General features: G+C 33.6%; 2 protein-coding genes across 4 annotated transcripts; both read left to right on the top strand.

Annotated features, from left to right (window-relative positions):
• The first annotated feature begins 1,391 nt into the window (after positions 1 to 1,391).
• LOC8259033 (DNA repair protein RAD51 homolog) lies at positions 1,392 to 5,066 on the top strand. The gene is made up of 9 exons (XM_048371575.1): positions 1,392 to 1,971; positions 2,797 to 2,941; positions 3,061 to 3,171; positions 3,292 to 3,383; positions 3,593 to 3,687; positions 3,768 to 3,881; positions 4,029 to 4,158; positions 4,372 to 4,493; positions 4,686 to 5,066. Exons 1-9 carry the CDS (start codon positions 1,879 to 1,881, stop codon positions 4,807 to 4,809), a joined length of 1,026 nt encoding a protein of 341 aa, XP_048227532.1. The 5' UTR covers positions 1,392 to 1,878; the 3' UTR covers positions 4,810 to 5,066.
• Positions 5,067 to 6,146: 1,080 nt separating this feature from the next.
• Positions 6,147 to 14,381, top strand: LOC8259034 (conserved oligomeric Golgi complex subunit 3). 3 transcript variants are annotated; one of them, XM_048371912.1, is made up of 25 exons: positions 6,149 to 6,369; positions 6,655 to 6,738; positions 6,821 to 6,931; positions 7,099 to 7,143; positions 7,220 to 7,294; positions 7,405 to 7,500; positions 7,912 to 7,989; positions 8,636 to 8,721; positions 8,856 to 8,922; positions 9,033 to 9,095; positions 9,171 to 9,272; positions 9,548 to 9,652; positions 9,738 to 9,830; positions 10,716 to 10,801; positions 10,952 to 11,171; positions 11,286 to 11,372; positions 11,799 to 11,915; positions 12,047 to 12,079; positions 12,171 to 12,257; positions 12,339 to 12,401; positions 12,513 to 12,629; positions 12,730 to 12,822; positions 13,388 to 13,513; positions 13,788 to 13,888; positions 13,992 to 14,381. In XM_048371912.1, the coding sequence occupies exons 1-25, from the start codon at positions 6,280 to 6,282 to the stop codon at positions 14,119 to 14,121; spliced, it is 2,355 nt and encodes a 784-aa protein (XP_048227869.1). In that variant the 5' UTR covers positions 6,149 to 6,279; the 3' UTR covers positions 14,122 to 14,381. The 3 variants fall into 3 exon arrangements, 2 of the variants coding, with proteins under 2 accessions (XP_048227870.1, XP_048227869.1); XR_007215114.1 differs by lacking the exon at positions 13,992 to 14,381 and having other exon boundaries at positions 6,147 to 6,369; positions 13,395 to 13,513; positions 13,788 to 13,889; XM_048371913.1 differs by lacking the exon at positions 13,388 to 13,513 and having other exon boundaries at positions 6,148 to 6,369.
• Positions 14,382 to 14,385: the final 4 nt, after the last annotated feature.

Here is a 14,385-nt window from a genome sequence, read left to right as displayed (position 1 = left end):
TTAATAATATTTTTATGATAATACTCGGAGGATTAAATCTTGATTAACAAAAGAAAAGAAGCACATTTTTATCCAATTGCACTGTTCCTCGCGTCGGATCAATTTAATACGCGCATGTGCATGTCTCCACTAATTAATGTGTATTATCCAGTAGTAAAGCATCATTTTAATTCATTGCCTCTTGGTTAGGACCAAGTCACCAATGACCCAAGTAAATAAAAATTAAATTATAAAAAAGTAATGGAGTCATTATCAAAGTCCCTATAAGAGTCAATCAATAATACCATGGCCACAAATGCCTATTAGAACCTGACCCTCACTTTCCTGGTGTTGATTAAGACTCATTGACATGGCTCCACACATTAGGACTTTTTAAGATGGTAATCTTATCTCTATTATTGTTAGGACCTTCTTTTTAATGCCTAATCTAATCCACGTCGATTGTAAATACTTTTTTGCCTTTTTCATAACCCAACTCCATACTCCTAATTTAATCTCTATTATGGTTACGAGTTGTGTAATTTCTAATGATTAATTGTCCATGGAAATTATTTATTTATTTACTTTGGAGTAGGATCGGTTTTCTTAGTTTGATGCTTCATCAAATCATACTTCACGTAAAGAGTTTATAGGTATAACATCGACTCATAACTTTATTTATAAATTCATCAAATTTTAAATTTAAATGATTAATATAAGAATGATATTTATTATAAGCGTTTTATATTTAGATATTAGATAATTAATACGTACTCATTCGTTTAAGAATAATAAATATATATTAATTATTTAAAAATTTAGGATATAAATAGAGATATACATCAATTTTATATAATAAATTTTTTTAATATTCTTTTAAAAAATTTACTTGGACTTAGTGTATTTATAATTAATAAAAAAATAATATATTTTTATAAATATTTTATACTTTAATATTAAATAATTGATATATATTTTATTATTTAAAATAAATAAAATATTTTTTATCAATAAATTGATTTATTTTATAGTGTGATAATATTAATAAAGTACTTATTTCTTACTTTTTATTTTCTCTTTTTATCAAATCGAGTGACAAGATAAGTCCACTGATTGTCCTTAGTAAGACAAGCAAGGGAGGTTCTACTTTTACACCAGCGTCACTCATTGTCCAAGAAGTGGGAACATCTGTTTTATAAAATGAAAATGAAAATTCAGGACTATGTATAATTATAATAAAAAATATATAGTCATAATTAGTATTGTTAATATCTTATTATTTATAGTAATAAGTATAAAATAAAATATAAAATTAGATATTAAAATAATTTTTAATTCAGTTAAGGGGTTTGAATTTATCGGCCGGTCATTATCTATATTTAAATATATGAATAATACATTAGTTGAAGCGAAACAGTATACTGTATTTGTAATTACATTTTTTTAACTTTTCTTTCATATACCAAATTAAAAAAAAAAAAACATAATTGTGATTATATTACGTAATTTGTCACTAAAATTGGAACTAGGAAGTAAACTCCCACAATTGAAAGTTGTCGTCGGGCCTAAATGAGCTTTCATATTGGGTTGTGTATACATACATAATCAAGCCCATCAATCAAGTCTGACTATTTCTCTTGGAAAAAAGGCTCAAATCCAATTGTAGAATAGAGAACAGCCTCAAATCTGAGACCGCGATCAAGTGATGTCTGCAGAACTTTGAAGAGAGCTTTCATGAGAAGCTTATTGCCTCTATATTTGGCGCCTCTAATCTTTTGAAACATATTATTTTCCCTCCTTGTGCCCCTTCACTTCGCTTTTATAGCACCTTTTACGGCTTTCTTTCTCTTGTTGGGTTAAATTTGATCTTTGTTAAGGAAGCAACAAAAACGCAAGAAGATGGCTCATCAACAACAACGGCAGCAACAAAAACAACCGCAGGCGGAACTTGATGAAATGCAGCATGGCCCTTTCCCTGTTGAACAGCTCCAGGTAACTGAAAATATTATAAAGATTCAAACTTTTTCCGTTTCTAATCAAATGGATACTAACAAATTGATCGTAATTATGTCTATAATCACATGGGTGCTGTCCCTTTTTGTGATATTTTGAGTAAAGATGTTTTCTTTTTGTTGTGAATTGAAATGGGTTTCATTTGCTTGAACCCCTTCAATTTACTGGCCAAGACTCGACTAGACAGTTGGGTTTTGGGTCTTTTTGTAATGCCGTGGTAGTTGGCGCTTTTTATCTTTGTTTGGTTTTTGGACCTCGTTGAGAAGGAATTATGGGTTTTACAAAATAGGTATTCTTGAATGTTCTTGTAATGAGGAACTGAAATGGGATTACTTGCTCATATTCAGGCTTAAAGGTCAAGGTTCAACTATTGAAATGTGGTTTGCATCTTTTTGAGATTTTGACTATTGCAGTATGTTTTTTAAGCATGAGTTTTTCTCAATCTCAGGTGCCCATAGTGTATAACACATTAAGGTTGTGCAGAAAGCGTTATTTTTATTTTGCTCTCAATGGGTAGTTTTACCATATTTATTTGCCTTCATGTCTTTTAATCTTCAGGTTGGTTCTCCACCTGTCATGTTGAACCCTACTTGCTTCGGTCTCATTTGCGGCTTGCTTTATTTTGAAACAGCATTTACAGTTTCTGATAATTTCTAGTCTTGAATTAATATGTTATATCAAATTGCATTCTATATATTATAAGAATGTTGCACTAATTGGATACCAGCCTTCATATGTATTCATCTTCACAATATGAAGTTGTAGTTTCTATCGCATTTTGACACACTTAATCTCCACCTGAAGGAGTCAGGAATCGCTGCCCTTGACGTTAAGAAGCTTAAAGATGCTGGTCTCTGTACAGTTGAGTCTGTTGCTTACTCTCCTCGAAAAGAGCTTCTGCAAATTAAAGGAATCAGTGAAGCTAAAGTTGATAAAATCATTGAAGCAGGCACGCCATTCATTCACTTTACTGCTTCTTTTACTCTTTGCATTCTTTTTGCTCACTCTAACTTAATTACCATTCATTAGGGTAGACATTAACTTATGTTGACTTTTGATCATTTACAGCTTCCAAATTGGTGCCTCTGGGTTTTACTAGTGCGAGCCAACTCCATGCTCAAAGGTTAGAGATAATCCAGATAACTTCTGGATCAAGAGAACTTGACAAAATATTGGAAGGTAACATTCGCATGATGTTAGGAATTTCAAAACTTAACGAGAATTTTTAAGGTCATTGGTAGTTTTGTGGGTTAGGCCATGCTCTCTAATGCTGCAATTTCATATGCTATCTTTTGACAGGAGGCATTGAGACAGGATCTATTACTGAGATCTATGGTGAGTTTCGCTCTGGCAAGACTCAACTGTGCCATACACTCTGTGTCACTTGCCAAGTAAGGGCTTTTGTCTTTCTCTCTATGCAAACATCGATTCATAGATTCTTTTCTCAGCTGAATGCATTGGGTTTTGACCTTGTTCCTGGGGTTGAGTCATCTTCTAGTTTAGGCAGTGATTTGCTCCATTTATAATAGCAAACCTGGCAGTATCCTAGCAAGTCAGGTTTCATAAGGCTTTATATCAAACAATTCTTTTTATATCTCAGCTTCCATTAGATCAAGGAGGTGGTGAGGGAAAAGCAATGTACATTGATGCTGAGGGCACATTCAGGCCACAGAGACTATTACAAATAGCAGACAGGTGATAATACAGCTCTCTTGAAACATCTGCTCCTCACCTGTCTGGTGTCAGGTGGTTAATGATGGTTATAAACGTCTCAGGTTTGGGCTGAATGGTGCTGATGTTTTGGAGAATGTGGCCTATGCTCGTGCTTATAACACTGATCATCAATCTAGGCTTTTGCTTGAAGCAGCTTCTATGATGGTGGAAACAAGGTATAACTTGTCTTCATTGTCAAAAGGATTTCCTATCAAGGGAATGAGCCAGCTAGCCAGGGTCAAGAAAATTTATGTTTTATACTTAAAATGCATGCAGCTTTCCTTCTCAAAATCTAACTATTTCATTTGTTCATGGCTTCGTAGGTTTGCCCTTATGATAGTGGACAGTGCTACTGCCCTATACAGAACAGATTTCTCTGGAAGGGGAGAACTGTCTGCTCGGCAAATGCATCTTGCCAAGTTCCTCAGGAGCCTTCAGAAGATGGCAGATGAGGTAGACTAAGAACTTAATCTACATTAATATTCTACTATTTATGAAGGTCTAGACCGTGTTATTTAAAGTTGGTTGGTAATTTTTTGAAATTCTCCTTTTTCCTTGTATATTATGCCAGCGGTTTCACGTGTTATATTGTTTATGTGCAATAAATGAATCGTTGAAAATAAATGTACTCATCTAAATTAACTTTGAATTATTTTGTCATTGCAGTTTGGTGTTGCTGTTGTGATAACAAATCAAGTTGTTGCACAAGTAGATGGTTCTGCTATTTTTGCTGGGCCTCAGATCAAGCCTATTGGTGGTAATATAATGGCTCATGCTTCCACAACAAGGTATTCCATACTTTAATTGTTCGCACCAGGATGAATGTGGTGTTTCTTATCCTAGACCTATAGCTACAGAGTTTCTTGGGGCTATGCACCCGTGTGTTGCTTATTTTGTTTGTTGTGAAAGAATTATAGAATTTCTAATCTTTCCTTCCAGCATTCAAATATTAATAACTAGTTATCATGTGCTTGTCATAGGCTTGCTCTCAGGAAGGGTAGAGGAGAGGAGCGCATCTGTAAAGTAATAAGTTCTCCTTGTTTAGCCGAAGCCGAAGCGCGGTTTCAAATCTCAGCTGAAGGCGTAACTGATGCCAAGGACTGATTTTGGAAGTTCTGTTCATAAACCTGTGCTTTCTCAATTGTATATTTTACTTGATCTGCAACTGCAACTGCAAGCAACAGATGTAATGATTTTGTGTTTCTTTATTTTTGTTAGCAATGACACAACATCGTATTTGAAAGACCTTCAAATTGATTCTTGATAAAGTTGTTTCTCTTGTAAGTAGTATTTGATGGTTATATTATATTGGTAAATGTAGTACATGGGAACATTGCAATATCAGAGATCATTTTGTCATTTTCTTTTTCTTAATGAATTTTCATGTGTAGAATGTATGCGACGCCAGGCAGCAGCTTCCGGTGAGAGTTGGACACATGTAATCTTTATTGATGCGAGATGGACTTTCGTTAATTCGAGATTGACTCATTTGTTATTAAGTTCAACTGCAGTTTATTTATTTTTGTTTCATTAGTCTAAATATACTTAATGAGTATAAATTATAAATTATAATATTCATCAACTTAGTAAAAATTAAAATATTAATCATAAAAATTTAATATATTCAATTTATAATTTTATTTTACTAAATAAACTTAAATATGTATACTTTTATATCAAAGTGATTAATAATTTAATTTTGATCTAGTTTATGAATCCGACTAGATGAAATTTGCTTAATTTGTAGTCGATCTATGTTTAAATATAAATATTTATTTAGTCAAATTTTGAATAGCTCATAGTTTACTTTAATTGTAGTATAACTATTTTTAATTTAAAATTCACTTTTTCAGGATAATTTTTTTTATTTAATTGATTAGACATAAATGAAATTTTTTTTAATTATTTTAATTTATATTTTATACAATTATGTGTATTTCTATTAATTATATAAAAAAGGTGCGATAACGAGCAGCACTAATTATTTTTTCTTCAAGAACTAATTATTTTACTAATCTAATTATTATCTAAATTTTAAATTTTATATTAGTTTGATAATTTCATTATTTTTTAGTCTAGAATTTAATATTTTTAATTTGCTTATAAAATCATTTTCAAGAATTATTTATAAAATATTATCGTGAATAAAGATAATGCAATAAAATAATTGTGAGTTAATAAAAAAATTTATTATATTAAAATATAAATAAAAAAAATATATATGTATGTAAATTTTTAATGATTGTAGTATGAATTAAGAATTTTTTTAATTATTATTTATTTTAATAAGTATAGTCATTTTATCATATATTCTTGCAAGATTATGAATTATTTTTAGAATATATTTTTATAGGTAAATTAAGAGTATAAATATTTATTTTAAATTTTAAAATAATTGAATAAAATTATTAAGAAATATAAAATTAAGAATCTAGTAAGAAGGCCTGTTTTATTTCCATGTTGTAGGACAATCAACAACTCACAACAAAAGACAATGCCTGATCTATTCAAGTTGCAGTAGTAGAAGCTGATCTGATAATTCCACCAGAACAAAAAGAAAGAAAAGAAAAGTAAATGACAACAAAAGCGAGCACACCTCCTCCTAACCTCCACAAATCTGTAGCCATTTCCAGAGGTTACAACTTCGCTTCTACTTGGGAACAGGTTTCTTTTCTTTGACATCTTGCCGCTATTTTTTGATAATTTTGTGCTAATTAACAGGTCAAACTGCCGAATCTTCGTCTATTTGAGTTCAATTACCAGACAATAATAGTTTTAGTTTAGATTTGAATTGAGGTTAAATTAAATGTGTGCAATTTCTTCACTGACGAGTGTGATCCACGCGCTTTCGCTTTGATTTCACCATTTCGTTTCAATTACTTGTAGATTTCCTTCTTTCTTTCTCTTTTATGTTTCTTCTTAAAAAAAAAAAATGTTCTCGCGATGCAGAATGCTCCTCTATCAGAGCAACAGCAAGCTGCAATTGTAGCATTATCTCATGCCGTTGCCGAGCGACCATATCCTATCAATTTGGTTAGTTTCTAAATGCCTTCCTTGTGGAGGTTCATTGAAATTTTCCTAATCATATATTGATTGGATGTTACTCTTTTTATAGAAGCAAGATCATATCTCTAGACAGGAGAATGGTGGCTTGACTGTTTCCACTAAAGACAGTGATTTCGCAGATTCTCAAGCTATTGATGCTGTTTTAGTTAATACTAATCAGGTCATACCTCTTTCTTTTCTTACTGTCGCTGTTCTTGCTCTATATTATGTATTTCAGATTTAAATATATACCTGTCCATGTGCAGCACAATGCTTGAATTTTATTTAATTGTGTTAATTATTAGTTTGTGTTAAATAACATATTTGTGAATCTTATCGCTGGCGCAGTTTTACAAGTGGTTTACAGATCTTGAATCAGCCATGAGATCAGAGGTTAGTGGTGGTTTCTTTTCGTAGTGCATCAGTTTTTGTGAACATTTGTTCATTGCAGCCTGTATTTTATTTGTAGACGGAGGAGAAGTATCAGCATTATGTTGATAATTTAACAGAGCGCATACAGACATGTGACGACATACTTCGTCAGGTTTTTTTTTTCTTTCACTTGTTGATGATACTACCGTTGATAATCTCTGTAAAATTAAATTCTTTTAATATACTTGTTTTATGTTATAATTGTTGAGCATCTATATGCAGGTGGACGAAACTTTAGATCTGTTTAATGACTTACAGTTGCAACACCAAGCAGTAGCTACAAAGACTAAGACTCTTCATGATGCCTGTGATCGACTGGTTTGGTTTCTCTCTTTTCTTTCTTCACTTTCTTTGACATCTTATCGGAGTCATTTTCTGCTGCATTCTATAAATCACAAGTTCTGATCCTCCAACTATTGGAATCCTCAATGTTAATCTTTGCTCATAGGTTCTTTTGCTCGAGCTAGGATCAAAGATATAAAATGATCTTACATAGTTATCTTGTTGCACTGGGTTTGTTTCTTGAATTTTCAAAAATAGCAGGGTGATATCTATGGGGATTATCTTTTTTATGCCAAAGCCATAAGTTCTATCATAAAAGTTTTGAGATTGTTTTTCAAGACTTAATTGGATAACAGTACCTTGGAACCATTTTTAGTGGCGGAGTAAGTGCTAGTTTAAAACTTTAAATTGGTTGATTCAGGTCTCATTCCTTGTTTTTATTTGCAGTTAGTAGAGAAGCAACGACTAATTGAGTTTGCAGAAGCACTTCGTAGTAAGCTCCACTACTTTGATGAATTGGAGAATGTAAGGTTTGAAAGCTATCTTGTCTAGGGTTTCAATCTCTTTGTATGCTTTTTTGTTTTTGTTTACTTCTTTCATATATTCTCAGTGTAGAAGGATCAACTCTTCGAAGTCTCACAAATGTTTATCCCTACAAATTATCACTCTTTAGAAGTCAGTTGTGTCTACTAGGTGTTCGCAGTAGGCACCTTCATACACACACTCATGAAAACAAAAATATTTGCAAACCAAAATGACCTTGGTTACATGACATTGTCATTGAATGGTAGGGAAGATTTCTGGAATGCTGTAAGAATTCCTAGGAAATATTCTGATCTGTCCAGTCATCTGCACGACTTTGAGAAGGGGGGAAGAGAAAAGGAACCTTCTCTGGAGCTTGCATTCTTGGATTATCCCTGGGTTAGGGTATAGGAAACATTGATTGTTTGACTATGCATTTGATTGTTGCTTTAGCTATTTACCATATTGAAATTTTAGACCCATCATTTGTACCAGGTTCTTTTTTTTTTCTTGGTCTTGGTTGCTTTCTTGTTTGATATATAGTTTGCTTGCTCTTTTGGTTTATGCACATGCTATAAATTTCATCAGCTATTGATTGTGTCAACGGTTCTGAAGGAAATGAATTATGCGATTGTCCATTTCTTTACAGATTGCTACAAATTTTTATTCTGCAAAAGTTAATGTTGGAAGTGAAAACTTTCTTCCCCTGCTCAAACGGCTTGATGAGTGCATTTCGTAAGTAAACAGTTTTTTGGCTTTCTGTGTTTGAATTTAATCATGTGGTATCTTTCTGTAATTTTTCATTTTTTATGGGGACATTGTTGGCTTATTTTTATTTCCTTTTTAAAACTTTTTTTTTTCTACCTTAGGTATGTTGAGAACAATCCACAGTATGCAGAATCTAGTGTTTATTTGCTCAAATTTCGACAACTCCAGGTTATTGAGTGATACTAGCAATATGTTGAGTCCATTTTGTAAATAAAAGATGTAATATGTGTTGGATATGCCTCCAGCTCAAAAGTTTATCAAAATTTGTCTTTTAACAGTCCCGGGCGCTGGGTATGATTCGCTCTCATGTGCTTGCTGTTCTGAAAGCTGCATCGTCTCAGGTGAAGTATTCTAATGAACTTAAAGTTTGTGCAAGTTTTTTTCTTTAACATGGTTGTTTTCATTTATTTCATCAGGTGCAGGCAGCAATCAGGAGCACTGCCGGCAACAAGACATCTGTATCTGAGGGTGTTGAAGCATCTGTTATCTATGTCCGATTCAAGGCAGCTGCAACTGAGGTAATTTCTGAGCTTTGCTTTCTTTTGGTTTTAGATGATAAAAGCTGAACTATACTGATAAATAGGCTTGGGTAGAACTCATTCCCAAAAGCTAGCTCAAAGGAAGAGGGTGCCCAATCCACTTATATACACTATAACAACCCAGTAACCAAGTGATGTGGGATAAATACAACTTCTAACATATACATTATTCATCAAACCTGTAGGATGATAAGATATTAAACGTTTAGTATATACTAGGAACTGTAAAGGTAGCTAACAAATAAATGTTGCAGCTAAAGCCTGTATCGGAGGAAATTGAAAGCAGATCATCTAGAAAAGAATATGCTCAAATCCTTGCAGATTGCCACAAATTGTATTGTGAACAGCGGCTTTCATTGGTATGTTCATGATTGGTTAACTGACTACTTTACTTGTCTGGTTAACTGGCTATGATAACACTTACCATCTGTTTGTGCTATCTAGGTAAAAGGCATAGTACTGCAACGAATATCTGAGTATGCTAAGAAAGAGGCTTTGCCATCATTAACTAGATCTGGATGTGCTTATCTAATGCAGGTAGTTTACTCCCACTGGGTTTCTAATTTGTAAATATAGATGGTGGTGAGACATGAGTTTCTTGATTAAAACTTCATTTGTAAAACTGCATCCTGACAATTTTTAGTGGTGGTTGGATGTATTCAGTGATTTCTCTTTACTTTGTAGTTTAGTAGTCATGTTTGAGAGAAAGCTTCCAGCAGGGGATTTTTGGAACTAGTTTCAAATTGACTACAAACTTTATCTGTTTTCCAAATTGATTGTAACCTCCCAGTATTTGATGAATCAAGGTTAAAACTGACTCATGATGGACCTGCACAAGTCCAATTTAAAGTTCTCTCTTTTTTTTTTTCCTGCAAAATGCAAGTTTAAGCCCTTGAATATTTCAGTTTTATTTTACTGAGCTTTTCAATTTCTTTTTTATTTTATTAAGCCTTTGTATTTTTATTTTTGATCTTATTAAGGGCTATTGAACCCTCAATCAAAGCAAAAATAAATATAGATTCCAACTAAAAATAGAAATATAAGGACTCAATAAAACAAGATAAAAATTCAGGAGCTCAATAAAATAAGACTGAAAAGTTCAGGGGCTTAAGAATAGGTTTTGCCGTTAGAATAGGTTTTGCCTTTTTTTTTTCTTTCTTTTCAATTGTTATCCCTTGTATCAGTGCATTTATACTTTTAATTCGACCATGTCTTCATTGTTGATACATATATTTTTATTTTCGTAATAGTTATGTTGCATTTGAGAAAAGCCTGAGAACCATTTTGCTTTTACTCAAATCATCTGACAATCATTAAGCCTGATTCCCAATTTAATTGGGATCCATATAGCAAATTAATTTCATCCTCAATATCTTGTTCAGAGCCATTAGCCATTTTTATTTGACACAACTATATTTGCAGGTCTGTCAACTTGAGCACCAACTGTTTGATCACTTTTTCCCATCCTCAGAAGATATTTCTGGTTTGGCTCCACTGATTGATCCTTTGTAAGTTTCTTCTAGATATTTTGGGGATGGTTTTTTTATGTGTTTATAGTTTACTATTTTCCAACTCCATCATTTCTTTACTGTCCAAGTTTTGTAATGGGAGATTTCCGAGTTCACCTCCAATGTTAAAGATATACACCTATTTTTCAGGTCTACTTACTTGTATGATACACTTCGTCCAAAACTAATTCACGAAACAAATGTTGATCTTCTTTGTGAACTTGTTGATATACTTAAAGTTGAAGTCTTGGGAGAACAACTTAGCAGAAGGAGTGAGTCATTGGCTGGGCTACGTCCTACATTGGAAAGAATTTTAGCAGATATTCATGAGCGACTGACTTTCCGTGCTCGAACCCATATTCGTGATGAGGTGTGTTTTCTTGTACCATGATTACAATGTGTTAAGGATGCTTCAGTTTCTCATGCATGGCAGGTTTTATTTTGTTATATATTCTTTTACAGCTTTTTCTTGATTCTTTTGCAGATAGCTAATTACATTCCTTCTGACGAAGACTTGGATTACCCCGCAAAGCTGGAGCGATCTGCTGAGATGAAATCAGAAACTACTTCTGTAAAGTGTCTCACAGAGCCTTTCTTTCTTCTATTCAATTTGTCCATGTGATGAGCATGCTAAATGTCCACAAAGCTGATACAGAATGGCAGCTTTAATCTGGCTATAGGCATTACTGGTATCTTTGTTTCTTCTACTGTTACATATGCTTGGCCCAACTGCGACCATCCACAGTTGCTCATTAAAACCACTGGAAAAATTGAAACATTCTTGCAACAAGACATGCTCAAATGAGTATCTCTCTGATGTTAGATGTAAATTTATGCAAACCCGTGATAAAATATGCAAGTCCTTAGGTTTACATGCATGTCCAATTTAGTGCGATCAAGCCAATACACACTTCAGACATATTGGATATCCATACAATGTTATCTTGAATATTATCTGAGATTCTAATTAACCTTAATTTTATTTTTGCTTCTGCAGGTTGAAGAAACTTCAGAACTAATTAAAACTTGGTACCCACCCCTGGAGAAAACAGTATCATGCCTTTCAAAGTTGTATCGTTCTCTAGAATCATCTGTCTTCACTGGTTTAGCCCAGGTGCTTGAAGCCTTGAACAATCATTTGCTCATTTGTTTTTCTTTTAAACTGTTAACGGTTAAATTGCTCTTCTTTGTTTGCGGTGTCAGCTAGTTGACCTTTTCTTTTTCTTGCATTGCTAATTCTATCAGGAAGCTGTGGAATTCTGCTCCCTTTCTATCCAAGTGAGTCGCTAAACTTATAATTGTTGGTAGTGTCTTAGGTGGCAATTGGAAGTTATTTTTCCTGAACTGTTTTTATAAATATTTGCTACAGAAAGCAAGTAAGCTGATTGCAAAGAGAGCAACGGCAATGGATGGGCAGCTCTTCCTCATCAAACATCTTTTAATCTTAAGAGAGCAGGTTATCTCCTTCTTCCTCTTTTATTTCTTGGTTGTTGTGGACTAATTAATGCAAATCTAACAGCAAGTTCCGATTCTCCAGATTGCTCCATTTGATATAGAATTCTCAGTCACATACAAGGAACTGGACTTCTCTCATTTGTTGGTTAGTCTCCCTGAAATCAAAGCTCTGGATGTCCCGGATTCTCCTCTAATGCATAGCAGGATTACATTTCTGTTATGTACAAGTGTTATTTATATCAATTTCCATTGGCAGGAGCACTTGAGAAGGATACTTAGAGGTCAGACTTCTCTATTTGATTGGTCAAGGTCATCTTCACTAGCAAGGACTTTATCTCCTCGAGTTCTGGAAAGTCAAGTGGATGCAAAGAAGGTTTACCTTTTGATTGCTGATCTCAGCTTTTTCTGTTTTATTTTTTTCTGAGTGGCTTATGTATCCTGCTTACATTTTTGTGGATCTTTGTCATGCGAAGGAATTGGAGAAAAGCCTAAAAGCAACTTGTGAGGAGTTCATTATGTCGGTCACTAAGCTGGTCGTGGATCCAATGCTTTCATTTGCTACCAAGGTTTGTTGTTCTAATTATTAACTCACTTAACTATGTCTGAATCAATATACATGAAGTGCACCAGCTTGGGGTAAAGTGGGGGCATCTCAGGTGCACAAGACTCCCCACTTGTAAGGGGTGGAGATTGTCATGAATTATGCAGAGTGTTCTGCCTGTCATTCAGTAAGGAGGATGTTTCCAAGACTTGAACCTGTGACCTGATGATCTCAAATTCACCATTATATATAAGCATGAAAGTGGTAAATAAATGGTCAATTGCAAAGCATAAACAGCTTGTGATAAAGATGATACTGCTGTGGAAATCTTTTAACCTTTCAACTAGTTGGTTCATGATGGACCAATCTCACATACATAGAGTATTTTAGTTTTTCTAGATGAGCACAAGTTTAGTTAATCAACTAAACTTGTTTCATATTCTGCCATTTCCCACCCCATCCCCATCCCCATCACCAATTATATTCTTTTATTAGTTGTTTTCAGAACTGTCCGTCTATCATTTCTCCTAGTTTTGTTGTAATTTCTTGTAATACCTTCTAGAACGCATTTCTTTACTCTGTAATTTTAGGTTACAGCTGTAAAAGTTGCACTGTCTTCCGGCAGTCAGAGTGAGAAAGTAGACTCAATTATGGGCAAACCACTTAAGGATCAAGCCTTTGCTACTCCAGATAAGGTGGCTGAACTTGTTGAGAAGGTATTTTATGTGAGCTGGTCTTTTGGTTGCTCATAAATTTTACAGAAATCTAGCTCTCAGATGCATTATAACCTTACAAAAATTTTACAATCTGTTGTCTGCATAGTGATGACAAGATTTTTTGGGGTTTTTTTCCAAACAGCGCATATGTACATGAAATTTATGTCAATGTAGGATTACATTTCCATGTTATCAGTTGTCTTGTTTGGAAAATAAGATTACAGTTGTAACTTTGTGAATTCACCTGATTCCTTGTATGACACTCCTGGAACAGGTGAATACTGCTAGTCAGCAAGAACTGCCAATAGTGATGGCAAAGATGAAGCTTTATCTGCAGAATCCATCAACAAGAACAATACTTTTTAAACCGATAAAGTAAGTTGAAATGACCAAGTTCTTATGCCTAATTTTCCAGATATCAAACCATGAAGTCTCTTTTCTGTCAACCTGTATATAATACAATTACGCACCTCTGCAGGACAAACATTGTCGAAGCACATATTCAAGTACAAAAACTTGTAAAAGCAGAGTACTCGACTGAAGAACAAAGCATCATTAATATGGTATCCATACAAGAGCTGCAAGAACAACTAGACAATCTCCTGTAGGATTCGTGAAAACTATTTAATCTTTCTTAATATTCTCTCAACAGAAACCATGATTATGTATAGAACGATTTTGGTTTGTCAGTAGGAATTGAACCGTTCAATATTATGGTTGTGTTGAAAACTGGAGGGTGGATATTCAAAAGAAGTGGAATGTAGTGGATAGGTTATATTCATTTTTGTAAGTCGTTTATCAAACACGAAAAGTCCCGATTCTTGGAAATACGAATTCAGTACACAGTAGATATGATGTTTTTGCATAAGCAT

This window comes from Ricinus communis, chromosome 3, assembly GCF_019578655.1.
Source record: "Ricinus communis isolate WT05 ecotype wild-type chromosome 3, ASM1957865v1, whole genome shotgun sequence".
NCBI classification, from domain to species: domain Eukaryota; kingdom Viridiplantae; phylum Streptophyta; class Magnoliopsida; order Malpighiales; family Euphorbiaceae; genus Ricinus; species Ricinus communis.
Note: the sequence above shows the minus strand (reverse complement) of the source record. Positions and strands in the feature narration are given on the sequence as shown.

Excerpts from the sequence above, each read along its gene's own strand:
- LOC8259033 (XM_048371575.1), top strand. The coding sequence starts at position 1,879 with ATGGCTCATCAACAACAACGGCAGCAACAAAAACAACCGCAGGCGGAA. Across the intron at positions 2,942-3,060 it reads TGATAAAATCATTGAAGCAG|CTTCCAAATTGGTGCCTCTG; the intron begins GCACGCCATTCA and ends GATCATTTACAG. Across the intron at positions 3,688-3,767 it reads CTATTACAAATAGCAGACAG|GTTTGGGCTGAATGGTGCTG; the intron begins GTGATAATACAG and ends TAAACGTCTCAG.
- LOC8259034 (XM_048371912.1), top strand. The coding sequence starts at position 6,280 with ATGACAACAAAAGCGAGCACACCTCCTCCTAACCTCCACAAATCTGTA. Across the intron at positions 6,932-7,098 it reads TTTTAGTTAATACTAATCAG|TTTTACAAGTGGTTTACAGA; the intron begins GTCATACCTCTT and ends TCGCTGGCGCAG. Across the intron at positions 11,373-11,798 it reads TGAAATCAGAAACTACTTCT|GTTGAAGAAACTTCAGAACT; the intron begins GTAAAGTGTCTC and ends TTGCTTCTGCAG.